Source organism: Hipposideros armiger, unplaced genomic scaffold, assembly GCF_001890085.2.
Source record: "Hipposideros armiger isolate ML-2016 unplaced genomic scaffold, ASM189008v1 scaffold_93, whole genome shotgun sequence".
Lineage (NCBI taxonomy): Eukaryota > Metazoa > Chordata > Mammalia > Chiroptera > Hipposideridae > Hipposideros > Hipposideros armiger.
Genome location: NW_017731443.1, coordinates 216274 through 242595, shown reverse-complemented (window position 1 = coordinate 242595; position 26322 = coordinate 216274). Strand labels below are relative to the sequence as shown.

The 26322-nt window shown below is 52.2% G+C and overlaps 4 protein-coding genes across 11 annotated transcripts in view; 2 read left to right on the top strand and 2 right to left on the bottom strand.

Moving 5' to 3' along the window:
• Positions 1-232, bottom strand: part of GPR152 (G protein-coupled receptor 152) — a 14303-nt gene extending 14071 nt beyond the window's left edge. Inside the window, exon 1 of the mRNA XM_019645175.1 lies at positions 209-232. The gene's annotated coding sequence lies outside the window, so the exon portion shown is untranslated. The remainder of the gene's footprint in view (positions 1-208) is intronic.
• Positions 19-5078, top strand: CABP4 (calcium binding protein 4). The gene is made up of 6 exons (XM_019645139.1): positions 19-1570; positions 2019-2049; positions 2129-2272; positions 3262-3371; positions 3667-3814; positions 3931-5078. Exons 1-6 carry the CDS (start codon positions 1196-1198, stop codon positions 3957-3959), a joined length of 837 nt encoding a protein of 278 aa, XP_019500684.1. The 5' UTR covers positions 19-1195; the 3' UTR covers positions 3960-5078.
• Positions 5079-9343: 4265 nt separating this feature from the next.
• Positions 9344-14277, bottom strand: TMEM134 (transmembrane protein 134). 6 transcript variants are annotated; one of them, XM_019645114.1, is made up of 8 exons: positions 13549-14276; positions 12589-12653; positions 12001-12090; positions 11791-11867; positions 10249-10342; positions 10094-10138; positions 9814-9884; positions 9344-9735 (listed from the first exon to the last, which is right to left on the bottom strand). In XM_019645114.1, exons 1-8 carry the CDS (start codon positions 13840-13842, stop codon positions 9653-9655), a joined length of 819 nt encoding a protein of 272 aa, XP_019500659.1. In that variant the 5' UTR covers positions 13843-14276; the 3' UTR covers positions 9344-9652. The 6 variants fall into 6 exon arrangements, with proteins under 6 accessions (XP_019500659.1, XP_019500660.1, XP_019500658.1 ...); XM_019645115.1 differs by having other exon boundaries at positions 9831-9884; positions 13549-13839; XM_019645113.1 differs by having other exon boundaries at positions 10094-10342; positions 13549-14277.
• Positions 14278-19942: 5665 nt separating this feature from the next.
• On the top strand, positions 19943-25843 carry AIP (AHR interacting HSP90 co-chaperone). 3 transcript variants are annotated; one of them, XM_019645447.1, is made up of 6 exons: positions 19943-20222; positions 22751-22930; positions 24254-24442; positions 24846-25022; positions 25111-25244; positions 25536-25709. In XM_019645447.1, exons 1-6 carry the CDS (start codon positions 20124-20126, stop codon positions 25606-25608), a joined length of 852 nt encoding a protein of 283 aa, XP_019500992.1. In that variant the 5' UTR covers positions 19943-20123; the 3' UTR covers positions 25609-25709. The 3 variants fall into 3 exon arrangements, with proteins under 3 accessions (XP_019500992.1, XP_019500991.1, XP_019500990.1); XM_019645446.1 differs by having other exon boundaries at positions 19948-20222; positions 25111-25252; positions 25536-25843; XM_019645445.1 differs by lacking the exon at positions 19943-20222 and adding an exon at positions 20266-20883 and having other exon boundaries at positions 25111-25252; positions 25536-25842.
• The last annotated feature ends 479 nt before the right edge of the window (positions 25844-26322 follow it).

Sequence of the window (26322 nt, the reverse complement as noted above, 5' to 3'; positions counted from 1 at the left end):
CTGATGGCAGTGCGGAGCCACGGGAGGAAGCAGAGGCCCCAGAAAGGCTGGATCCTGCCTGTGGCCCATGGCTCTAGCCGCTTGGCCTTTAGCCCGGTGGCCTCCTCCCACCCAGGGCTCTCCCTCAGGCAGACCCCACTTTGTAAGCTCCAGCCCCTAGTGGATTAGAGCCCTGGGCTCCCTGGGCGACCGCTGAAGCTTGGCTTACCTGTGAGGTGCAGGCTGCTGGCCGGAAGGAGCAGGGCGTGCCTACCTGCCCAGCAGTCCAGCCGTCCGTCCGCAGGGCCCCACACCGGGGCCTGCTGCATGGCGGCCGGCGGCGCTAAGGCGGCTGGCATGAAACCCAAGCTGAGAGGACATCAATCATTCATGGGGTTGCTTTCTGGGAAACCCTAACCCCAGTCCAGTAGGGCCAAGTGACCAGCCAGGCCCCTCCATCCTCGAAAATGCCAAATGGCTGAAACCCCCTCACCCTGGGCCCCTCCAGCTCAGTGCAGGCTCTGGGTTCCTCCAGGGTGCACCTCCTCTGACCTCACCCCCATGCCGCTCAGTCTGGCATTCAAGGCCTCCGTGATCTTTCTTCCTCAATTTCACACACCCTCTGCTCCAGCCAGGATGTCATCCATGAGGGGGCCGTTGTGGGCAACTTGTCCTGTCCTTTCTCACCTCCCAGCCTGTGCCCACACTCTTCCTCCTGCCTGAGATGCCTTCCCTTGTCCTCTCTTAGCTAAGTCCTGCCCATGTCACACAACTGGGTTGAGTTCTCAACTCTTCAGCAATATTAGCCCCATTTTACAGATGAGGCAACTGAGGCTTAGAGAAATTAATTTGCTGGGTCTCCCAGCTCATAAATGGCAGAGCTGGAGTCCGAAGCTCACTGCAGCCACCGTTTCCCGATTCCCCTTGTTGCCGAGGACACATCTGGCTCAGCCCTGACCACACGGGGCAGAGGGCCTGGATTAGGGCCTGTGCTACCTGCCTCCCTTACCCTAATCCCCCTCAGGGCCCGATCTCAGGCCATCAGCTCTCAGGGCCGGGATTAGGGCCTGTGCTGCCTGCCTCCCTTGCCCTAATCCCCCCAGGGCCCGATCTCAGGCCATCAGCTCTCAGGGTGTGTAAGCAGCTCTATGGGTCCCGAGAGCTAAGGGTGCTGCTCCCTGGTGCTGCATCTCTGAGGCTTGTCGCCCTTCTCCCCATGGCCACAGAACAGGCGAGCGGGCAGCATGGATCAGACCTGGCCCCCCACCCCCAGAAGCCCTCTGTGGGGGTTGTGGCTCCCACGAATGGTGCTGAGGGGCAACCCTTAACCAGGAGGAGGAGCAAGAGGGAGAGGGGGCTTCAAGGGTCCCGGAAAGGCGTTGGCAACTCTGGGGAACAGACCCCCATCCAGGGCCCCGAGGCCCCAGGGAGCAGCAAGAACCCCTTTAAGACAGGAGGACAAGAGGCGCCAGCCCCCGCAGCCCCTACGCGGGCCGCTCATCGTCGCCAGTCCCGCCGGCACCGTCCTGCTCCCGAGCATGATGCTGCTCAGAAGATGCACGGGCCCCTGCTCAACCGCCTCTTCGGGAAGGTCAGCTGGGGCCTGGGCAAGGCTGGGGAGCCCGAGGCTGGGTGCGGGGACTCATGCCCTCAGCCTCAGCCCACCCCGCCCTTAGAGCTCAGGCCTCCTGCCACTTCTGCTCTAGGCTCTGGAGCTGGGCTGTGGGGCAGGGTTTCTGGAGTTTGGAGAAGGGTACATCTTGGGCTGCCCTGGGCAGTTGATGGAACTAGATCTTAAACCCAAGGTTCCTTGAGAGCTCAGGGCCCCAGGAGCAGAAAGGGAGGTGGTCTCTTTTTCTGGGGCCCACCAGACTTCGGCTGCTTTCTCCTGCCCTCATGGGACTGGCCCTGCCAAGGCCAGTGTGTGTGTGTGTGTGTGTGTGTGTGTGTGTGTGTGGCGGGGTGGGGGGTGGCTGGAGGAGGAAGAATGGTCAGGGCCCTGGCTGGCCCTGGGGACATGCTGGACTGTACTCCCGCAGGACCGCGAGCTGGGCCCCGAGGAGCTGGATGGTGAGTGACCCTTGCTGGTGGCAGCGGGTGGGAGGTGACCCTGAACCTGGCAACGGGGCCTAACCTCCCTCCTCTGCAGAGCTTCAGGCTGCCTTTGAGGAGTTTGACACTGACTGTGACGGCTACATCGGCTATCGGGATCTGGGCACCTGCATGAGGACACTGGGCTACATGCCCACCGAGATGGAGCTCATCGAGGTCTCACAGCATGTCAAAATGCGAAGTCAGTCCCTGACCCCGCCCTCCCGGGATGGCTCTGGGAGTCCAGCAGGGATGATGGGGAACAGGGAGATGAGTTTCCAGGGCAGTTTGACAGTTTGACATTGGCCCCAGCAGATGCAGGGCGGTGCAGGGTGGGAGGGGTGAGGGGGGGTAAGGAAGGACTGGGGATCCAAGAGAGACTCTTGGGGCTCTTTTGGGGCTCAGGTTGAGGAGCGTCACCCCTGACCTTTTGATAAAAGTGTTCCCTGCTGGTACTGGCCAACTCGCTCTCTGTCTGTCTCTGTCACTCTTTCTGAGACTCCGGAAAAGAGCCTCGTGAGGTTCAGTGAGGCCTAGCGTGACAGAACCCTGGCCATTCCTTGTGATTAAATGTCAGACGGGCGGGTACCGTGTGATTATCCTTAGCTGATTTGTCAAATATCAGATTCCCTTGGTTCTAGGACACCTGCCTTTGTTTTCTCTTTACGGTTTCAAAGTGGGGTGTGATTTACAATCGACGTGAACATTTCGTGTCATGCTTCTTTTTCTTTCCCCAAAGCTGTTATTTGACCACAAGTTTTTTTTATAACCGATGGCATCTTAGAATCAAGGGACAGCATGGGTCCACTTCTTTAAGGGCATTTATTGCTGCCCACAGGGTCCACGCACATGAAAGTTATGCACTCCGACCCCAGTAGCACCCGAGGAGTAGATTCTTCTGCCCCCAGCCTAGGATGAGGAAGGCGGTTTAGTCAGTCACCCAAGGCCACTCACCATCAGCGGCAGAGCCAGCCTTGAACCTGGGGCTGTCTGGTTCCAAAGCCTGTTCTCTTGCCTGGGTGCTTTGCTGAGAGCACCCCCAGCTGAAAGTGGTGCTTCTGCTTTCTACCCCGCTGAGGGCATGGCCGTTGGGTGTTCCTTCCTGGATGCAGAGTTGGGGAGGGGCTGACCCTCATGCTGTCCCTTCTTGGGCCCCAGCCCTCCATTGTGACACTCTGTCTGGGTCCGCAGTGGGTGGCCATGTGGACTTTGAAGAATTTGTGGAACTGATGGGCCCAAAGCTGAGGGAGGAGACTGCGCACATGTTGGGGATTCGAGAGCTGTGCATCGCCTTTCGAGAGGTGTGGGGCGGGGCCTGGCGTGGGAGGTGGGTGTTAAGTGGGCGGCTGCCTGGCACCCTTGCTGGCCTCCCATCCAGGCCCGGGGAGCCTCCCCCGCTGGAGGCTGGTGGGACAAGGGCCAGGGAATGGAGAGGGTTTGGCTGACCCCATCTCGGGGATCCACCCATGCAGACTTCCTGGAGCAGGAGTGGGAGGGTTTGGACCATTGAAGGTGGGGACATCCAAGCACAGCATGTACTAAGGTGGAGATGGGGCCACCACGGGTAGGACAGGCTGAGCTCTGCTGGGATCCTAGTTTGACAGGGACAGGGATGGACGAATCACAGTGGCAGAGCTGCAGCAGGCAGCACCGGCCCTGCTGGGGGAGCCGCTGGTGGACCCTGAATTGGATGAGATGTTCCGAGACGTGGACCTCAATGGGGACGGCACTGTGGACTTTGATGGTGAGCCTCCTACCCAGACAACCCTCGTCCCCCATCCCTCCAGCTCCCAGGCTGAGTCCAGCATCTGGGATCCCTGACCTGGACTGTCCCAAGCTCCGCCCCTTTCTCTCCCACAGAGTTTGTGATGATGCTTTCCACGCACTGAGGTTCCAGAAGGGAGACTGCATTGCCCCTCTGGCCCCAGACTAGCAGGGTTCATGCTGCATACCCTCCCAGGGAGGCCCCAGGATGGGAGAGGCTAGCAGCCTCCCGGCTTCTTCTGCCCCTGACAACACCTGGCCGGAGAGTTTGCTTGTGATGTCACCTGCCCACCCTCATCTTCACCTCCCTCCCACCCAAGCTGCCTGGAGAAAACCTGCCCATCATTCCCCAGTGTGAGCAAGATTTAGACCTCTCTAGCCGCTTGGGAGGTAGGGAGCTCCCTAGCACTGGCGGCATTCAAAGATGGGACAGTTTGGGGAGTTAATTAAGAGGGTGGCTAGACGCCCCATTACTTATATGTAGAAATGTTAAAAAAAAAAAAGCTGAACTTGAAAGAAAGAAAGGGATGACCCTAGGTACCAAAGATACAGAGAACTCTAAGCTGAGTGGTGGTAGGGAGCAGACACAGTGGGGGCTTCAGACCTGGAGGTTTGAGAGCCTGGGCTCTGACATCAGGAGTGACAAAAGACCTATAAAAGTGTGGGAGCAAGACATGACCTTGAGTACATTCCAGGGTCTCGAAAGGGTACCCTGTTCTTGCAAAGGGAACCAAGATATAATTCTACCTACCAGCCTGAGGAATTGGCAAGGATATAGATATCCCAGACCTTGAGTGGAAAAAGTTACCCTAGAGAATCAAAGACTCAGGCCTGCACATCAAGCAAGAATGAGGTCTATCTCCATGGTATGAAAAGCTGGAGAAATAGGAAAAAACTGCTGAGAAGGGCACTCTTTCAACCCCGGGTACATGGGACACACACACAACTGTGTCACGTCTGAAAATGAACTCATGACAAAAAATTACAAATCACATAAGGAAATAAGTCACCCTGAGCGAGTGCAGGCAGATGCAACAAACAGGGGAATTGGCACTCCAAAGTGTAAATAATAGAACCATCTAAAAGAGACCATAAAGTAAATGCGAAAAAAATTAAAAAGATAAAAGAAGGAAGAGAAACCAATAACAGGATACTAATAAAACTGAACAGGGAGATTAAAAAAAAGTAACACAATGCAACTTCTAAAAATAAAGGCTATAGGGCCGGCCGAGTGGTGCGTTGGTTAAGAACTGGCTTGGGAAGCCAGAGGGCCCCGGTTCGGATTCCACATATGAGGACCAGTGACACTGCCCTCTACAGCTCAAATGCTGAACAACAACTTGACCTGGAGCTGGGCAGCCGTGAGTCGCAGGCGATGGCGTAGGCTGCAGCCCCTGCTGCAGTGGGTTGCCTTGGGCTACCGTGTGTAGCCAGCAGCCAGCGTGAGCGGGCAGCAACCGCAGTGAGCGGCCGTCCAGAAGCTGGCGACTGATCTGCCTCGCCTGGGAAGAGCACAATGATGGTGCCAACTTGGGCCAGTGAAGCAACGTCCTCCACAACTAGCCTGAAGAACAAAATGACAGCAACTTGTCTGTTCCCCTTCCCCCAATTCCCCAGCGCTGTTCCCATCCCCCAATAAAATTCTTTAAAATAAAATAAAATAAAAATAAAAATAAAGGATATAGCCATTGGAATGAAAAAAAAATAGGTTAGTTAAACAGATTAAAAATAATGGAAGAGATGATTAATAAACTGGAAGCTACTATCTGAAAAATCGCCCATAAGGTAGCACTGAGGGATAAAAAGATGGAAAATATTAAAGGGTAGTTAAAAGTCATTAGGTTTCTCAGAAGGAGAAAATATAGAGAATGGACATGAGGCAATATTTAAAGAGATGATGGCTGAAAATTTCCCTAACGATGTCCATAAAGACAAGTGCCCAGACTGAAGGGGCACACTGGAGCCAGAGAAGGATAAAAACAAATGTACATCTAGATGCATCCCAGTGAAACTGCAGAATACAGTTCGCACCCACATTGTCTTGTTGAAGGGTGGTTTCAGTAAGAAGGAAATTCAGTCCAGAATGAAGGCAGAGTATGTACCAAATAATAGTCAGGGAAGAAACCAGTGAGCACATTGGTAGATCTAAAAAAGCATTTACTATATAAAAAAATTGATTTGGGGGATTTAAAAAATAAGGACGGGCTAAAATAATAGACAAAAACAAAATGGAAGGTTTGAGGGGATGCTTTAGACATGCTGAAATCTTTTTTTCCTGTTTTTCCTAGAGGAGGAAAGATTAACTGATTAACTTCAGACTTTTAAAAAACTATTTAAAGGTAACTACTAATATAATATAAATAGAGATAGAATGTTCCATTCAACGGTGAAATCAATAGAGGAGGAAAAGGGGGATGTGAAGCGTTCTTGGTTAAGCAAGTAGAAGGCTGGGAAGGAGGGGAAAAAAAGCAAAGAAAAACAAAGTTCACAGAAAACATTAAAACAGAAGGTAGAAGTAATCCTTAAAAAATAAAAATTACAGGGGCCGGCCGAGTGGCGCGATGGTTAAGACCTGGCTTGGGACGCCAGAGGGCCCCGGTTCGGATCCCACATATGAGGGCCAGTGACACTGCCCTCCACAGCTAAGATGCTGAACAACAGCTCAACCTGGAGCTGGGTTGCGACGGCGTAGGCTGCAGTGGGTTGCCATGGGCTACCATGTGTAGCCAGCAGCCAGAGTGAGCGGCCGTCCAGAAGCCGGCGACTGATCTGCCTCTCCCGGGAAGAGCGCAATGATGGTGCCAACTTGGACCAGTGAAGCAACGTCCTCCACAACTAGACTGAAGAACAAAAGGACAGCAACTTGTCTGTTCCCCTTCCCCCAATTCCCCAGTGCTGTTCCCATCCCCCAATTCCCCAATAAAAATCTTAAAAAAAAAAATTACAATAAATATAAACAAATTAAGTTTTTCAGTTAAAAGCCTGAGTCTCAGTCCCAGAAGAAAGCATCAATATTAGAGGGGGTTCCTTGTGAGTGACAGAGACCCAAAATAACAATACCTTATACTGGATAGAACTTTATTTCCCCCACAGGAAGTTTTAGGTGAAATCCAGCTGTATGGTTTTCAGGAACCCAGGCACCTTCTACTGGCTTCTCTGCCATTCCTAGAGTGTACCCACATTTGTTTGTTTTCCAGGTGGCAGGATGGAGGCAGGAACAAAGGAGAAAGGGGGCAAAGAGCATGAACCACATAATTATACCCCATTGGCAGGGCTCCTTGCCTGGCACACGTAGCTGCAAAGGATGCTAGGAAATGCAACCCTTGTTTTGGGTGGTCACGTGCCCAGTGAAAAACCGGAGGTTCTACAACTATACACGGGCAGAGGGCAGATTCCAAAGGGCAAATATCAGGCTCTTCCCCACAGCTGAGTGCAAGATATAAGACACATTCAAAGCATAATGACAATGGAAAGGCTGAAAGTGATGGCTTGGAAAAAAGATTTACTAGGAGAAATTTAACCAAAAGAAAGCTATGAGCTATGAGGCAAAAAGCATCAAAGATAGAGTCACAATTCACTAGGGAAATCTAATGTTCCTAAATGTATGCAACTATTAATGTTTTCCAACTAAAAATAAATTATATTTCGAGTTAGATATTCATTATTCCCTGCGGATAGTGTTGCTGTCAATCCAACTTGGATGACATCAGAACTTTAAACAAGGGGTGACTGGTTAGCTCAGTTGGTTAGAGTGCGGTGCTGATAACACTAAGGTTGCTGATTTGACCCCCTCATGGGCCAGAAGCCGGAGTCAACATGTAAAATAATGGGTGTGGCTGTGTTGAAACTTTAATAAATAAGAATGAATGAAACTTGATTTATTGACACTGAAGTTTGAATTTTATAAGCTTTCATGTGTCACAAAATATTATTGACTTTTTCCAACCATTACTGAAATGTGAAAATCATTCTTAGCTTGGGGGCCCTATTGGGCCTGTGAGCTATCCTTGCTGACTCCTAATAGTCTCATAATAGGGAGAATCACAACTTCTGGGATCACTTTGTTTAGTTAAGATAGTTGAATGACAAAACGTTACCAGTGTAGCAGCAAATCTGGGTATTAATTTGCCAATTTGCTCATTTTCAATAATGATTTTTGTAATTTTTCTTTTTTCCTGTTTGTTCTGATGATATTTACTGAAATCTAATTTTATGTCTGATTAATCTGGTATTACACACTGTGGGCCTGGTTCTGTATGTCTTTGTTTTTTATTTCACCTTTGTAGTTTTTATTTTCTTACAAAAGTATTGGTCCATGATGGAAGAGAAAACTGGTCCTTTATCACAGCTCTTTTGAGAACCACGGATTTAGGAGTTGCTGCATGCAAGAGGTGTCCCCAAAAGTGCCCTAACTAGGAGGCTGAGGGCGGGAAGTTTGGGTGGGCCAGGAGAGTGGAAGTGAGAGCAGCGGTCTGGGTGTTCATTTTTTCAACAAAGTCACAAAACTCCAACAGCACTTCATACACAGTGGAGGCCAGGCCAAGTCCCTTCTTAAAGACACTCACGTTTTACTGGGGGAGACAGACTGTAAATACCTAATTACATGAACAGGGTCTCCTTAGCCCACAGGTGTTCATCCTTCCCCTCGGTTGGCTGGTTCGTAACCACTAGCTCAGTGCATCTTCTCTCCCCGCCGGTGTCCTGCAAGCCCTGGATTATGTTCCTAACTCTGCCCTTGGGTGAGTCAGTCTCTCTGGGCCTCGGCTTCATCTGTAAAATGGGGCTGAGGCAGAAAAGACCACAAATAACCTGTTAGCGCTTACTTAGCACAGGACCTGGTGCCTTCTAAGAGTTAAATAAATGGTAGCTATTATGACCTCAGATTTCAGCGGTCTCAAAGATTTTGTTTCCTGGTTCTTAAAATTCTCAGATTTTCCAAAATTCTGAGATGATCTGTTACTGGTGATCTGTGGTTCTGTTTCTGATCACTGAGGTTCACTGTCACACTGGCCCTGCTTCTCATGTCCTTTGTCCCCTATTTCTCCCAAGCCTTGCACCGAGGAAGTAGGGCAGTGGGTGGAGGAGGCTGGGCCACTGCCTTGTCATGGCCCACATTCTGAGCTGGCTGTGGCAGCGCAGGGCCCCAGAGCCAGGCTGGAACAGGATAGCAGCCTCCAGGTCCCAGGCCTGCGTCATCTGAATGCCCTTGGCCAGGGAAGGCACCAACGCTGCTCCTCTAGGTAAAGACAGGGCAGGGTGGACTCTGCTAAGGGCTGGGGCAGCGGGGAGGCTGAAGAGGCTCCTCCAGGCTTGCAGGGCAGAAGAATCCCAGGCCCAGCTCTGCCCCTAAGGAGCAGCCTCTGGCTGTGCTGTGTACAACGGGGAGATGGGTGGTCCTGGCGCGCCTCAGCCCCAAGGTCAATCCTTTTCTCAGCCTTTGCGGGAGGGGGCTTGGCCAGGTTGGTGGGCTGAGCAGAGCTGGTGCAAAAGAAAGAGCAATTGTCTCTGCTGGCTATAAGTACCCCATTTATTAGCACAAGACACCACGGACCCAGAAGCCTCAGGGCCTGAGAATAAGTTAAGGCACAGAGCAGGCGAGGGGGCGACTTTCCCAGGCCCAGGTAGTGGACCCGGGGCCCGCGGGTCCCAAGCTTCCTGAGCAAATTCCAGACCCGGCTGGAGGTTCGAGGGTCCTGAAGGGGCTTTTCCGTTGATATGAAGGACCGGAGCGGCACGGGCTGAGGCGCGCCCCCTGGGGACACGAGGAGGCTGCACAGGTCGCCGGGGAAGACGTGGATCCCGGCCGTCTGCTGTCAGCTCACTTCTCGAAGTAGGGCAGGTAGAAGAACTGGAAGCCTCGGTGGCCCTTGACCGCACAGTAGATGAAGATCACGTGGTAGACTGTGGGGCGGGGCCAGTCAGCGGATAAGCCCCGCCCCACCCCACCCCACCCCCGGCTCCGCCCCACCCAGCTTCTACCCGGCGCCTGCTCGCACCTCCCGGGACCAACAAGAGAAAGCCAGGCACGAAGAAGATGGCGCTGGAGACACCTGCGAGAGGACAGGAGGGACTGGGTCAGGGTGGGGGAGGCACTAAACAGGCCGAGGGGATCACTGCCTGAGCTAGTCTCACCTTCCGCAGTAAAGGGGGGGCATATCCGACTGGGAGGGTGGTGAGTGTTGGGAAGGGGGAGGGCTTGCCAAGGAACCCTGGGCACAAGAGGTGAGCGCTGCCTGCGGCGGTAGGAGGGGGCGCTCACCTGGCGAGGGGGCCACCTCCAGTCCCACGCCGATCAGGATCAGCACTGCACACAGATGAAGCCTCGAGGGTGAGGGAGGAAGCAGGGGGCAGGGTGGGGACCTCCACCCGCAACCCCCAACAGGGCTTAGGCCTGAAGAATGGTGTGTCCCCCACCTGAGCTGAAGGTCCCCATGTGCAGAGACCCTCCCGGGTAAGCTCACCAAGCTCTGTTTTCTGAGCAGGGCACCTGACAGGCCCTGGGAAATGTCTGCAAGGAGAGATTTGTGTCTGCTCCTTGATGTGACGTTTTAGTCAATCAATATTTATGGAGCACCTGCTGTGCACCTGGTACTGGGACTCTGTCAGGGAAAGGCAGATGAGGTCCCTGCCCTCATGGCCCTTTCCTAGTGGAGCAATCAACAAGAACCTGCAAGCTACAGCCCTGGTGGGGGGGAAGATCAGATAGCATGGGAGCTTGGGGGGTCAGAGAGGGGCTTCTTGGAGGCAGTGCAGGGATAGCAGCAGCAATAGCAGTTAACGTTTAGTGACTGCTTTCCAGGCTGGCAGACTCTGCGCTAAGCATGTTACATGCACTGCCTTCTTTAACTGTCACCTTGACCAAGTGAAACAGGTATTATCACCCCATTTCACAGAAGATGAAATTGAGGCAGAGAGAGGGAAAGTAACTTGCTCAGGGCTACATTTGGAAGGTGGGGACGATCTGACTCCAGAGGCTTTGCTATGGGCATCGTGCAGGCAGAGAGGGAAAGGAGTATTCCACACAGAGTGAAGAGCGTAACAAAGGTCCAGAGTGTGGAGGGAACCTGGGGCTTTATAGGAGCTTCTAGCTTTTGGTGAGACTAGAAAGATAAGTGCCCAGGCTTGAGTCTGACAGGCCTTGGGAAGGGATGTGGACTTTGGCTGAGGACAGTGGGCACTGGGGGAAGGTAGGCAGGTCTCTGGATCAACTTGTCAGACCCAGAGGGTCCTGGGTCCCTAGGTAGAGGATGGGATAGGGGGAAGGTGAGGAGCTGGGTTCTGCACCAAGGCGGGGGGCGGGGGAATACAGCACGGAGGCTTGAGGGGCCACCATGGACTGTTAAGTAGTTTGTGCCCTGCACAGAACACATCATAAAGGGTATAATGGGGTCTGAAACTCACTCCCTGCACCCTGGCTTAGGGCTGTGGGCTCTGCCCACTCAGAAGAGGCATCTTTTTCTAATTCCTATCAAATTCCCTTATGGAGGTCTAGGAGGCCTCCAGGCCCGGCAGAGTCACTGATGTGGGTTTAAATCCCAGCTCTTCTGGGACATGGGAATTGGCATTTCCCTGAGCACCTGCTCCTGCACACAGGTTCTGGGTCACAGTGTGACCTCTGTAAGGCAAGGACAATAAGCCTGCCATACACCTGGCTCAAAGTAGACACAGAATAAATGGTGGCTGTTACTCTTCTGTTCCCTGATGTATTAAATAGGCTAAGTTAAAGAAAGAAAAGTTTGGAGCACTGTACCAGGTTTCATTTTCAACAACATGGGATTTCCAGGAGGCTGGACCTGTCTCTGTAAGGCCTCAGTTTCCTCACCTGTAGAATGGGGGTGGGGTGATGGCAGCCAGCTATCTCCTCAGGATGCTGGGAGCTTTGGTGTGCCAATGGGGATGTAGAGCCAACAGAAGAGGAGGGCAGACCCCGTCATGAAGGCTCTCAGGGACACTCACCGAGCCCCAGCAGCAACAGCAGGAAGGAGGCCAGCACTACCCTGCGGTTCTTCTGGATCAAAGGGTGTTGAGTCCAGCTGGATGGAAGGAGAGCAGGATGGGTGTGAAAGGCCCACTGCCTCCGTTTATCCTCCCTCACCAGGGGAACTGCCAGGGCTGCCTGTTATTGGGGCACAGGCCACAGGTGACTCAAGGTGAGTAGGGTCTCACCTGCAGCAGGCATTGTAGGAGCGCTGTGTGCTGTTGCTGATGGTGCTAAAAGACCACTGCGAGCTACGGATGGATGTTCGGCAGGAATCCCTGCAGCACAGGTAGGTCCAGTGAGGGGGCAGGGAGAGGCAAGGAAGAAGTCCCTTCAGAATAGCAATCGTGTGGATGATGTGGTGGGGGATGGTGCAGGGACTAAGGCTGGGTGTTCCTGTAGGATAGGAGGCACTGAGGGACGGGGTGAAGAGGAATTCGAGGGCTGGGGGATTCTGCAGGACTGAGCTGGAGGAAGGCTGGGAATTTGAGCTAGGGATTCCTGCAGGACTGGTGATGTGTGGGAAGGTAAGGGCCAGACCAGGCTGGGGGATTCTGCAGGATAGAGCCTGGTGAGGGTGGGTGGGTGAGGCTGGCACTAGGGTAGGGAGACCCTGCAAGACGGGAACCCAGAAGAGTGGGGGTCAGGCTAGGAATCCTTGTAGACAGGATGAGAGAGCTGAGGTGAGGTGAGGTGGGGGACTGGACAGGGACCTGAGGATAGCAGCCGGAGGAATGGGGATAGGGGTATAGGGTGGTTCCCCACCTGGCCCTGACCTGATGCTGACTCCTCCATCTGGCTCTGGAGAGGCCTGGGCTCCATCCTCATCGTTCTCCAGGTTCTATTCCAGAACATAGGTCTCAGGGGTTACTGCGTTCAAGCTCTTCCTCACTACCCTCTCAGGGAGAGGAGGAAAGCAAGCCCACACAGCTGTTTGCCTGGCCGCTTGACAGCTGCTCACCTGGCCCTCCACCCGCCCGCAGAACAGGTTTGATGATTCATAGAAACCGAAACCCAGGGAGTAGGTGGGAGCTGGGGGGGCTGGTTGAAGGCTCCCAGCATGGGTCTCAGAGCCAGGAGATCTTCCAGGTTTGGGAGTCAGGGTGGAGCTCTCAGGATGGTGTTTCAGGGGCCCAATATGGAGGCTCTGGATTTGGGATGCCAAGGAAGGGCAGGCCTATGGTTTCCTGGTTTGGGGCACAGGAATCCCCCACATCTTCAAGAAGAGGATCCTAGAGTTGGTGGAGGTCCTCTGGGAAAATAGTGATTTCCAGTTTAGTGGGAGTCTAGGAGTGGGCAAGGACTCATCATGTGAATGGGGGCTCCTGGTTCTGGGGGGAAGGATGGAGTGGGAACTTCCAGAAGAGGGGGGTGCAGGTTCCTGTTAGAGCCTCTGGTCTGGAGCTCAGGGGGCTGCTTCTGAGTATGGGGAAGGTCTGGTCCAGCACAGCAGAGGAAAGAGGGGATCAGTACCCAAGATGGGGGAGGACTCTAGATGGGATCTCCAGCTGGGGGTTGGAGATAAGCTCCCAGGTCCGGGGTCTGGGCTCTCAAGTGGTAGCTGGGGACCGAAATCAGAGCTGACAGGTCTGGGCAGGGCTATCGATCAGTGGCCACATTCGGGGGTGGTCTCCTGTTTCGGCTAGGGCATCTAGACAGATTCTCCCCTGACTTGGGGTTCGCCAGTGTGCAGCCTGGGGTCCCGCCCGGAGGGTGAGGAGGGCCGGGCCGGTCACCTGGTAGCGCAGCCGGGACTGCTTGTCCTCATCGGCCACCTCGAACCGGGCCCGGCGCTCGAAGTGCAGCGGTCCGAAGCGGGAGACCCCGCTGGACTCGGGCACAGGGCCCGCGTCCTCCAGGGACAGCTCGAAGGCGTCATCGATGCTGAACTGGGGCCGGGCGGCGCTCATAGCCCCAGCCAAGTCAGGGACCGTACGCCGTCGCCATCCGTGCCAGCCTGCCGGGAGTCGCTGCGGCCCCGCCCCCGCGCGCAGGCCCCGCCCCGTGCCGTCGCCTTGGGAGCTCGACATCCGGCGCCCCTGCCGAGGCCACGCCCCCGCCCTGCCCTCAGCAGGCCACTGCTGCCGAGCGCCGAGCTGAATGGTGGGCGGGGCCTCCTCTCGTTCGGACCGCTGAGCCCCTGGCGCCGCCTAACGGCCGCCTCAGCGCTCAACTAAAGGTGCCGCGCTCGGGTGCAGTCCCCAGGTCCCCAGGTCTGTACCAAGGGCTTGGAGGGACTGCCTGCCGCGCGCCATCCAACCAGGTCGGAGACTCGGCCTTCTGCATTCCAGGCCGCTGCTCCAGTGCCAAGGAAATTCCTGGGAACTGTTTCCCTACCGTTACTCACCACGGCCCTGCACCGGAAGGGCATTCTCACCACCTTGCAAACGTGCAAACTCAGAAAGTTTGTTGCTTCCACTCTCCTCCAATCCACTCTCCACCCAGTAGCCAAGTGAGCTTTTAAAACATATCTGATCCTTTTACCTATGTGTTATTCTTAAATAAAACTTTTTTTTTTTAAGCGTGCTGCTAAATCTCTCCTCTGTATAAAACTGTCCCTTGGTTTTTCATTGTGGTTAGTACTAAGGTCCACAAAGCTCTGGAAGCTCTGGTCTCTGCCTGCCTCCCAATCTCAAGTCCCCCTCTGCTTCTCCCTCTTCACCCCGCTCAGCCACACAGGACATGCTTATTCCTACCTCAGGGGCTTTGCATATGCTGTTACCTTTGCCTGGAAAGCACTTACCACCTCTCAAAGAAGCGATTTGTGACTATGCAATCTAACGTCAGTTTCACATCACACAGCACTTACATAAAATTATCTTTACAGTTTTATTCACCACTGTGTCTACACAGTGCCCACAACAGCGTTTGTCACTAAGTCCATGCTCAATAAATATCTGTGGAAAAAATGAATGTTTTGTCAAAATCCCAAATGCTTGCAAGTGGAAGAACTAGGATTTGAACTCAGGTCCACCCAGCTCCGGGAATGCTCATTTTTCTCCACCCACCCCACTTCATTTTATGAACTCATGTCCAGAGTTGAGTCAACCTGCCACTCAGTTTGTAACACATCACCACTATGAACAATTTCCGTCCTCTCCCCACCCTTCCATGGAGCCCCGTATCAGTGTGTTCCGTCTGCTTCCCTGAATCCTGCCTGGCCCTCTACTACACACAAGGCATTGGCTCCTTTGTGGACATGGTGCCATGTATAAAGCTCATTCTGTTGTTTATATTTGTACATGTTTACACTCAACGCTAATGTTCTCTACGTGCATCTCATGTGTTGCTTCTATTGGCTGCATGTGGTATACCATGTTCAGCATCAGCAGTTTTTTTATTCCCCCCTCCACCTGCTCCCCCCAGTGATGCACACTCAGCTTAGACTCAGGCCCGCATCATGTCACATACATCATTGCTGCAGACATCTTCACACTGTCCCCTTATGGACTGTCGGAGAACTCTTCTTGAAGTAGGACTTTCAGGCCATAAGATCATGCACCCTTGACTTTACAAAGTACCACGGGGGCTTTCCTGAGTGGCTGTATGAATTTACACACTCCCAGTGAGGGTTGTGGTTTTCTTTTAGCACCTGGTATTCCAGCTTTCAAATGGCTCGCCAATCCAATGAATCTAAAGTGGTGCCTTATTTTCAACTGGAGTCTCTGACGACTGGAGAATTTGAACCGCTCTTCATGCATTTGTCAATCATGGTGGTTCTCCCTTCTGTGAATTGTCTGTTCATATCCTTTGTCTTTTTTTTTCTGTTGGGTGTCTAGTCTTTTTTCTGATGATTTGCATGTCTGTACATATCTAAGTATTAATCCCTTGCTGGGTTTTGATGTTGCACACGTCTCCTCCCAATCTGTCTTTGTCCCCTTACTTTGTCTAAGGTGCCCTGAGTTAAAAGAACAATCCTCATTTTTATATAGTCAAATCCATCAGGTTTGTGCTCTTTGAGTTTTGTTTGAAGTATTTCCTCACCCGGCGATGACAAAGATTTTCTCTAACATCTTATTATACTGGCCTGATAGTTTTACTTACTATCTAGAAAAAGTGTTGCAACAAGATAGTTCACTGACTCTGGAGCCAAACTGCCTGCACTGGAATTCCAATCTTCTCCTTACTTGCGTTGGGATATTGGCGGGCCAGGACTAGGGTGAGAGCAAAAAAAAAACCTCAGTAAGCAAAATCAATATTTTAATGCATTATTTTAAAAATGAGATTTAAGGCAAATATCCATGATGAGCAAAATATCAAAATTTTAAATACAGGATTTGAACTTGCATGACCCACTTCACCCTTGTCCCGACCTTACCCTGAGCAAGTTACATAACCTCTCTGTGCCTCAGTTCCCTCATTTGTCATATGGAGGTAACAATAGTGTTTCTCTCATAGCATTAATTTAGGAATAAATGAGTTCATACATAGGAGAAGAGCACAATGCCTGGTACATAGATGCACTCGATCAATGTAAGGTATTAGTACAATTCACACTATGGTCCCTAACCCTATGGATTCTACCATTGAATGTGGTACAAGGAGGATCCAGATTTATTTCAATGTAGAGCGAGACAGTTTTCCTAGCGCCACCTATCAAACAATCAGTTCTTTCTCCCTCTGAAATGTGGTGCCACTTTTGTCATACATCAAGTACAGTATATAGTTGTTAACACATATGAGTATATCTACTGTATTTCCCCATGTATAAGATGCAGGCTTTTTCAAAAAATTTGGGCTCTAAAAACTGGGTGCGTCGTAAAAAAATCTACAACAATGAGTGCAAAAACAAGCGCAAAAAAAGCGGGAAATGCAAGTAAAAAATCTACAACCACTGTATAAGATGCACCCAGTTTTTAGATCCCAAATTTTTCGAAAAAGGGTGCATCTTATACATGGGGAAATATGGTATTTCAATCTCTCTTTTTGGTTCCTTCAGTCCCCTTGACTAATTCTTGACCAATATTGTATGCTTTTTATTACTATGGTTTGCAGTGTGGTTTAATACGGCAGGGCAAGTCCCCCCAAACCCCCAACACACACACACTTTGGTCATCTTTTTCAAACTTGATCTAGCTTTTCATGGACCTTTATTCTTCTGTAGAAATATTACAAAAATATTTTCAAAGTTCTTCAAAAATCCTCCCAATTTTCACTGATATTTTATTGAATTTCTAGATTAATTTCAGAAGAAACCACAGCCTTAAATGTTGAACTGTTCTATTCATTAACAATGTATGTTAATTCATTAACACTTTAGTTATTCATGTCTTCTTTTATAGTCTTAAAAACATTTTTTTTCTCCAAAACGTTCTGAGCTGTGGTTTTTATTTTGTAACTACTTTCTGAATTTTATTTCTGTTGTGAATGAAACCTTATTTTCTATTATATTTTTGAGTGAGTTATTGATAGTATGAAGTGTTATTAATTTTTTGGGGTAGCTTATTTTATATCTTTGTAACATTGCTGAACTCTCTAAATTTGTTAAAATAGTTTGTAGATTATTGGATTTTCTTTGCAGATATAATCATTCTTATTTATTTTTCTTCGTTTATTGCTTTGGTCAGGACTTCTAATACTATGCTAAACAGCATCATTAACAGAGAGCATTCCTTGCCTTGTTCCTGATCTTGAACGGCATGTGAATACTTATTCCATTATCCTTAATTGAATATGGCTTTTAACAACCTGAGAGTTCCTTCATTTTTCCTGTTAGTTTTTATCATAAATTGTCATAGAACTTCATCAAATGCTTTTTCTGTATATTTTGAGATAACCATATGAGTTTTTTCCTTTAGTTCATTGATGTAATAATGAATTACACTAGTCATGTTTCTAATATTAAACCATTTTTACATTCTTGGAATGAGCCCTACATGATCTTGATACTTTTTAAAAAATATTTTGGGGCTGGCCGAGTGGCATGTTGGTTAAGAGCTGGCTTGGGACACCAGCTCTGAGCAGCAGAGCCCCGGTTCAGATCCCACATGAGGGCCAGTGACACTGCCCTCTACAGCTAAGATGGTGACCAACAGCTCAACTTGGAGCTGGGCTGCCGTGAGTCTCCAGCAATGGCATAGGCTTCAGCCCCTGCTGCAGTGGGCTGCCATAGCGACCGTGTGTGGGCGGCAGCCAGTGTGAGCAGCCCGCAGCCAGTGTGAGCAGCCAGCAGCCAGTGTGAGCAGCCAGCAGCCAGTGTGAGCAGCTGGCAGCCAGTGTGAGCTGCCAAGAGCAGCCGTGAGCAGCCTCCAGAGGCCAGCAACTGATCTGCCTCAGCCGGGAAGAGTGTAATGATAATACCAACATGGCCAGTGAAGCAACATCCCCAACTAGACTGAAGAACAAAAGGACAGCAACTTTTCCCCTTCCCCCAACGTTGTTCCCCTCCCCCAATTCCCCAATAAAATCTTTAAAAAAAAATTTAATTGTGGTAAAATAACAATATTTATTATCTTAAACATTTTTACGTTCACGGTTCAGTCGTGTTAAGTATATTTACATTGTTGTACAATCTTCAGGACTTTTTCATCTTGTAAAACTGAAACTTTACACTGTACTCGTTAAACATCTTCATTTCCCCCTTCCCCCAACCAACCACCATTCAACTTTGACTCTATAAGTTGGACCACTCTAGGCATCTCATGTAAATGAAGTCATTCTTTTTTGTGAATAACATTCATTTAGTATATTGATGTATTTTTATATACACTAGCGGATTCAATTAGCTTACTATTTAATTTACAATTTTTCATATCTATATTTATCAGTAAAATGCTGTATACTTTTTCTTTTTTTTTTAAAGATTTTATTGGGAAATTGGGGAAGGGGAACAGCGTTGGGGAATCGGGGAAGGGGAACAGACAAGTTGTTGTCCTTTTTGTTCTTCAGTCAAGTCATGCCAGCTGTCCGCCAGACCCACTGCATCCTCTGCAGGTCACCCACGACTCACAGCAGCCCAGCTCCAGGTCCAGCTGTTGTTCACCATCTTAGCTGTAGAGGGCGCAGCGTCACTGGCCTTCATGTGGGATCTGAAGGGGGGGCCCTACTGCTCAGAGCTGGTGTCCCAAGCCAATTCTTAACCAACGCGCCACTCTGCTGGCCCTGGTGTATACTTTTTTTGCCTTATGGTACACTTATCTGGTTCAGGAATCAAGATTAAAGTAGCCTCATAAAATATGTTGGTTGGCTTTCTCTCTTTTTCTATTTTCTGTAACAATTTTATAAAATACAGACTACTGTTGCTTCAGAATTTGGCAGAACTTGCGTGTAAAACATCCCGTGTTGGTAAAAAAAACAAAAGCAAAAAAACAAACAAAGCATGTTTCCCTTTCACCTCAGAGGTCCCCACTCAGGGGACTTCTTGTGGGAAATGAACCAGTGTAAATAAATATCTGAAGCACTTAGCACCTGGGTCGCAGGGGACTGACAATAATCCTCCGCAGTTATGAGGATGGGATGAAGACAGTGCACAGGCCAGAAGGCATTCCCCTTACTCGTGACCTAAACCTTGAAAGTGGGAGAAGACTCTTACTGTTATCCTCCACAGCTACTTTCCGGAGGCGGAGAGAAGCGTTGTTTTTGGCCCCAAAATACATCACTTCTATCATTTATGTATTCCTTTATATTTATTGGGCACCTACTTTGGGCAAGACACTGTGGATTCAATTATGACACACCCACCACCGACTCCACAAGGGGCTCCCTCAGTCTCTTGGCGAACTAACGGTTCCCACAGGAATACCGAAACCTTCTTTCCCCTTACTCCTGGTTTTGTTTTTGATTTTTCAAAGAAGAATCCAGGAAGCAAAAATCAAGACTATTGTGCTAGATATGCAAAAAGAAAAGAAAGGGCCAGAAGGGAATACACAGAAAGAGTTTTGGGGGTGAAGTAACGGAAGGGCTCCACCTCCCCCATTCTCCTCGCCTATCTCTGTAATGCTGTTGTACTATTTCTACAACTTTAAATGGTGTGGCACAAGGCCAAGTGGGAGGGCGGCAGTCCTAATCAATTCAAGGAACTGATTGCTAGGGACGCCCCCGCCCCACCTTGCCTGTAAATTCTGGCCCCGCCTCTCTGATAGGCCCCGGTCCCTCCCCGCGACAGTCTCAGGCCCCGCCCCGATCAGACCCGCGCTCTCAGCGCAGGGAACCAATCACTGTCGGATTCCACGTTCCGTCCCTTTTTGACGTCTGCCCCCAGCCAAAATGGCGCCACCTCGGAAGTTGCCGAAGCGCTAGAAGGTACCGAAGCAGGTCCGGAAGTTGCCGAGCGAGTCCGGAAGTTGCCGAAAGAGAGCAGCGGGTAAGGAGGATGGCGGATGTAATCACAAGACTCCGGGAGGACGGGATCCAAAAGCGTGTGATACAGGAGGGCCGAGGAGAGCTCCCTGACTTTAAGGATGGAACCAAGGTTGGTATCTTACCCCGTCCCCTCAATCCCTCTGCGGCGCGGTACGCATGTGAGGCGGGAGGAGGCCTTAGGCGAGAGGTTGCGCATGCCCAGATAGCAGTGGCCGGTGACCCTACCACTTACATGCGGAGCTCGATGCTAATTGGTCTGGATTTATGTAGGGGTGAATTTGGACGCGTCTGCCCCGCCTCCGGGCTAGGCCCTGTGGCTGCATTGGTTGGGGAGGCCGTCAGTCATCATAAACAGGTTTGCTGGGGTTTGACCTCAGTGCTTGGCACAGAACCTCCCGCGCTGGAGAAGACCCTGAGCTGGAGACCCAAGATCTAGGAGTGGCCCTGGCACTGGGGAGGAGCCCTGGTGCCTCTGGGTTGCAAGGTTCAAGATCTTCTATAGATGGAAGAGTTTTCTTAAAATACTCAGACCAGCTTCCATTGTTTAGGTGGGAAAACTGAGGCCCTGGGATGTGCAAACCTACAGAACAGGCCCAGAGGTTAGGTCTGCCAGATCAGAACCCTTTGGCAGGTTTCTGACTGCTCTACCTGGCGTCCAGAGAGCAGTCATGCAGGACAAGCATATTAAAGGAATGACTAAAGATCCTGGCCGAGACTGGGGACTGAATCAGCACATGCTCCCTGACCAGTGCTATGCGAAGGTCAGACAGGTAAAGATCTTAGCCTGGCCCAGTGTGAGTCCTCTGAGAGCAGAGAGGAGCTGCATAGCTCTAGTGATCATGTGTATGAAGAGAGCTGCTTTCCCAGACGAGAGAAGGGGTGTGGGTGTGGCTGCATGTCCCCATGGACTGGGGGTTAGTGACCTTGAAGAAGGTCCTGGCAAGGGAGATCCTGGATTAAACAGACACCAGAAGCAGAGAACATTGTAAAGGTAGTGAAGATCTGTGAACAATGACACTGAAAGAACAGGGACATGTGATATTAAATAACCAATCACCAGCACTGAGTGAGTGCTCAGTATATGAGCACCATGCTAAATGCTTTACAAGTTTATTTCCTTTCCACAATGTGAGCTAGTAGCATTGTTGACTCCATTTTACTCTTGTGGAAACCGAGCTCAGAGAGGCAGCATGGAGTGGTGGTGGAGAGTGTGGGCTCCTCTAACCATATCCTGTTGAGTGCGTTCAGCCTTCAGACCTCTTCCCCTCTTCTCTCTGCACGTACGCACAGATGACCTCATTCAATCTCACCTCTTAAAACAAACTCTCCTTGCCTGGACTACCCCCAAATGTATATCTCTAGCCTTACCTGTCCTTTAAACTTGATATCGAGCTTTCTACTCACCATGGATGTCCACCTGGTTGTCCGGTTGGCAACTCAGACTTGACGTGCTCCACCCACGCTTTCTCCATCTTGGTAAAAGGCGCCTTCAGCTTTCTGGTTGCTCTGGTCCCAAACCTCCCAGTCTCCATGGCTCCTTCAATTTTCTCACGTCCTACGGCAAGTCCTCAAAATACACCCAGGATCTGACCACTTCTCACCACTTCTGCCATTACCACTCTGGTCCAGGCTGCCGTTGTCTTCCCCGCGCCCCCCGGGTCATTGCAGTAATCTCCTAGCTCGCATTCCTGCTTCTGCCGTCACCCCTCTACAACCTGTTCTCATCCCAGCAGCAGCAGAACCCACATCAGATCAGGTCCCTCCTCTGCTTGGAGCCACCGAGGGGCTTCCATCTGAGTAAAAAACAACGTCCTCACCACGCTCAGCTTGCAGGCCCTGTGGGGTCCATCCCTGCTGACCCAGTGACCCCGTGGTGTACCCTTCCCCCTCAGTTGCTGTGCTTCCGCCGCAGTGGCCCTGCTGCTTCTTGAACGCACCTCGCACTGTCCCTCTGCAAGGCTTTTTGCGCTGCTATTCTTTTGGTCTGGAAAGTTCACACCGCCTTTCTACCCCAGCACCTGCCTGGCTTGCTTCGCCCCTCCTCCCTTCAGCTCTCTGCTTATAGGTTGCACCCCAGTAACCCCTGCCCCATATATACTCCTGCGTTATCTGCTGCTGTTCTTTGTTTTCTGGTCCATATAGCACTTAGCTCCACCTTACATAGCATATTGTTTTGCTTGAGGCCCATCTCTTTCCTCTAGATCGGGGTCGGCAAGCTGTGGCTCACGAGCCACGTGCGGCTCTTTGGGTACGTTCTGTCTCAAAAGTTTGCCGACCCCTGCTCGAGATGGTCCATGTGAGCTCCATGTGGGCAGGGACTTTTGTCTGTCTTGTTCACTGCTGTGGCTGACGCAGAGCTCAGGTGCTTAGTAGGTGCCCCATAAATATTTGTTGGAAAAATGATTGGAGCCAGGCTGCTGGGCTCTCTCACAGCCTGTCCACGCATGAGCCATGTGTTTGGGCCCCTTACTTCCCTCTCTGTGACTTAGTTTCCTCACCTGGCTGGTGGGGTAAAAGTCACGTGGTGACCCCTGGGCGAGCCCTGTCCCTTGTGCCATCTGCAGGCTGGGAGCTGGCCTTGTCCTTGGGGGCTGGGTGAGGGTTTGTGCCCTTGCTGATCCCGCATGTGGCCTGCAGGCCACATTCCACTACCGGACTCTGCACAGTGACCAGGAGGGCGCCGTGCTGGATGACAGCCGCGTGCGCGGCAAGCCCATGGAGCTCATCATTGGCAAGAAGTTCAAGCTGCCCGTGTGGGAGACCATCGTGTGCACCATGCGTGAGGGGGAGATCGCCCAGTTCCGCTGCGATGTCAAGGTAACTGGTGTCCCTCCCCCCAGCCCCCTCACAAAAGGTAACTGGTGTCCTGCATCTGCCTGCGGTGTCTGTCCAGCCATCCCTGTTCCCCATCCCTGGTTAGCCACCAGGGCACTTTCTCCGGGGCACCACACCCCCAGGATATGGGCATCCGGGCCTCGACTTCACCTTCTCTTCTCCATTAGCCAGATTACAGCCAGGGGACTGGCTCTCAAATACAAATGACCTGTATAACTCCTTGCTTCAAACCTCTGCCTCCTGGTCACCATCAGACTAGAGCAGGGGTTGGCAAACTGTGGCTCGCGAGCCACATGCGGCTCTTTGGGTATTTTCCGTCTCAAAAGTTTGCCGACCCCTAGGCTAGCGCGTAAGTTGTGGCTGCTCACATGGCCCTGCAGGGTCTGGCCCCTGCTAGTCTTTTCCCTCCCACTCACCTCCCTTTTCTTTCTATCCTCTTCTTGGCCAAGATCCTCCTTCATATTTCACAATGAATTCCTGTATCACCACCCCCAGGAAGCCCTCCCTGACTGCTGGTGGTTGGCTTGAATCCCTCCTCTGGGTCCTCCAACCCCTTTTGCCCTGCATGGCCAGGATCTGGTTCTTTGCCTGGGTCTCAGCTACTGCAGGACAGGGGTCGACTTCAGAATGCTCCATGTGGGCCAGCCCAGAGCCAAGAATCAGGAGTGTCTGCTGGCTGGATGCAGACCGCAGGGGCACTGAGAGGAGCTGCATATGCTGGGGTAGGGGTATTTTGGTTCCCACTATCCCAGCAGCTGTTCCTAGTGCAAAGTCAAATGCTGGGTCCCGTATGTCTAAGGGTCTCCCCCAAGGGCTGTGAAGTTGCTGCCCTGAGCTCTGAGGTAGGCCCTAAATGGGGTGGGGGTGGGGCAGAAGAGAAGGCAGAGGTTCTGGGAACAGAATGTGGAGGGACCCCAGTAATGGTGAGTCCAGCCTGTGTGCTCTGCCCCTGGGAGGAGGAGGAGGAGGAGGAGGAGGAGGAAAGAATTCCACTGGGCCTGTGCAGATGGAGACAGGTTGACAGGGGGAGTGTGTGTTTGTGGGAGATTAGGGGGTGGGGGTGAGTGCTTGGTTTGGTTTGGTGGCCAGACTGTGTGACAGGAGCTGGGGTCTTCACTGGGAGAGAGGGCTGGGAGGCCGGAGTCCTGAGGGCAAAGCGCTCCTGCATTTCAGTGGCGTGGGCTCTGAGCCAGTTGCGTGCCGTCTCTGGTCCTCAGTGTCCTTTCTCAGTTGGCGATGGGGTAGGGGGCTGGGCCTTTTGGGCCACACTGACAGAGCCTCTAGTGCCCACTCACTCCTCTGCAGCATGTGGTCCTGTATCCACTGGTGGCCAAGAGTCTACGCAACATCGCAGCCGGCAAGGACCCCCTGGAGGGCCAGCGGCACTGCTGTGGCATTGCCCAGATGCATGAGCACAGTTCCCTGGGCCACGCCGACCTGGACGCCCTGCAGCAGAACCCCCAGCCTCTCGTCTTCGATATCGAGATGCTTAAGGTGAGGGGCCGCCACAGCTCAGGCACGTCTCCAAACTGCCACTGCCCAGCCTCAGAGCTGGCACCAGCCCTGCCTGCCTGCCCAGGGCTAGTGAGCTCCATGGATGGACTGTTGGGGAGCTAGGGAAGGGCAGGTACAAGAACACCTGTGTGGGACCCCTGGCTGTCCCCATGGGGCTCCCTCTTGAGGCTGCGATCTTCACTGTCTTGTTCACTATTCTGTTTCTAGAACCTGGCACGGTGCTGGGCACATAGGAGATGCTACATAAATGTTTGTTGAATGGTCAGTGAAGGATCAAGTGATTCTGCTTCTGGTGTCCATTGTCTGGAGGCTGGTCAGGGCTGCAGCTGTGGCAGCTGCGGTGCCCCTGGGGTTCCCCTTGACTTGGCCCATGCCCTGGCAGGTAGAGAACCCTGGCACATACCAGCAGGATCCGTGGGCAATGACAGATGAGGAGAAGGCAAGGGCAGTGCCGGTCATCCACCAGGAGGGCAACCGGTTGTACCGCGAGGGCCACGTGAAGGAGGCTGCTGCCAAGTACTACGATGCCATTGCCTGCCTCAAGAACCTGCAGATGAAGGTGCTGCCCGGAGGGTGGAGGGGGTGAGGTGGAGCCAGCAGCTCCGGTCTCAGCAGCGTTTCCCCTCTCCCTGCCCCAATGCCTCCAGGAACAGCCCGGCTCCCCTGACTGGATCCAGATAGATCAGCAGATCACCCCGCTGCTGCTCAACTACTGTCAGTGCAAGCTGGTGGCCCAAGAGTATTACGAGGTGCTGGACCACTGCTCCTCCATCCTCAACAAGTACGAAGGTGAGCGCTGGGCGGGGCGGCCGGGGCAGGTGAGGGGGGAGTGGGTGGGGCCAGCGAGGAGCCTCCTTCTCCCTATCACCGCTGGGCGCTGGGGTGCAAGACTGAGCCTTTGACATCACCCCCATTCTGAGCTCCCAGGCATGGCCGTGACCCTGTTGTGCCAATGAGGTATGAATGAGGGTCGGGAGGGCTCTGTCCCATGATGGGCCCACGGTACCAGAAGGCAGACTGGGCAGTTGGCTGGGTCCCTTGTGTACCTGAAGCCCGCTGGTACCCCGTACAGACAACGTCAAGGCCTACTTCAAGCGGGGCAAGGCGCACGCGGCTGTGTGGAATGCCCAGGAGGCCCAAGCTGACTTTGCCAAGGTACTGGAGTTGGACCCCGCCCTGGCGCCTGTTGTTGGCCGGGAGCTGCGGGCCCTGGAGGCACGGATCCGGCAGAAGGACGAGGAGGACAAGGCCCGCTTCCGGGGCATCTTCTCCCAGTGATGGGGCTCTTCCCACCCTGCCCAGCCCACTGCTGCCACTGCCAGCCCACCCACCCCCACTGTATCATGCTTCTCTGTATATAAAGGCCTTATTTATCTCTCTGGGCCTACTGAGCTAATCCATTGGGAGAGCCGGGGTCATCACCTCTCATTTCCTGGTACATGGATGGTCTTGGAGGGTCAAAGGATCAGGGTTCTAATGTCAGCACCCCATTCCCCAGCGGGGCCCTCTCTGGGCTGCAGTGTCCCTGACAGAGAAATGAAGATGTTCTCTGCCAAAAGGAAGTTTTCTTGCTAGTCAGGGCTGGGGTGCCCAGGAGCCTTCAGTCTTAAGGGGGAGACAAAGCTTGTGCCTGAGTGAGGTGGTCTTCCTCCTTCCCACCTCCAACCTCTGATCCAGTGGTCCCATGGTCTCAGCTTCTGGAGGCAGAGGTTTTAGTGAGAAGCCAAGTCTGGGCTGAGGGTGGCCCCTGTAAACTGAAAGGCTGGCCCAGGTGGGGAGGGCTGGGTGGGTTGACTCCAGGAAAAGGCCTTAGGTAGGGGGAGGACAGAACCCTCCACGAAAACTTGGGGGCCCAGGCC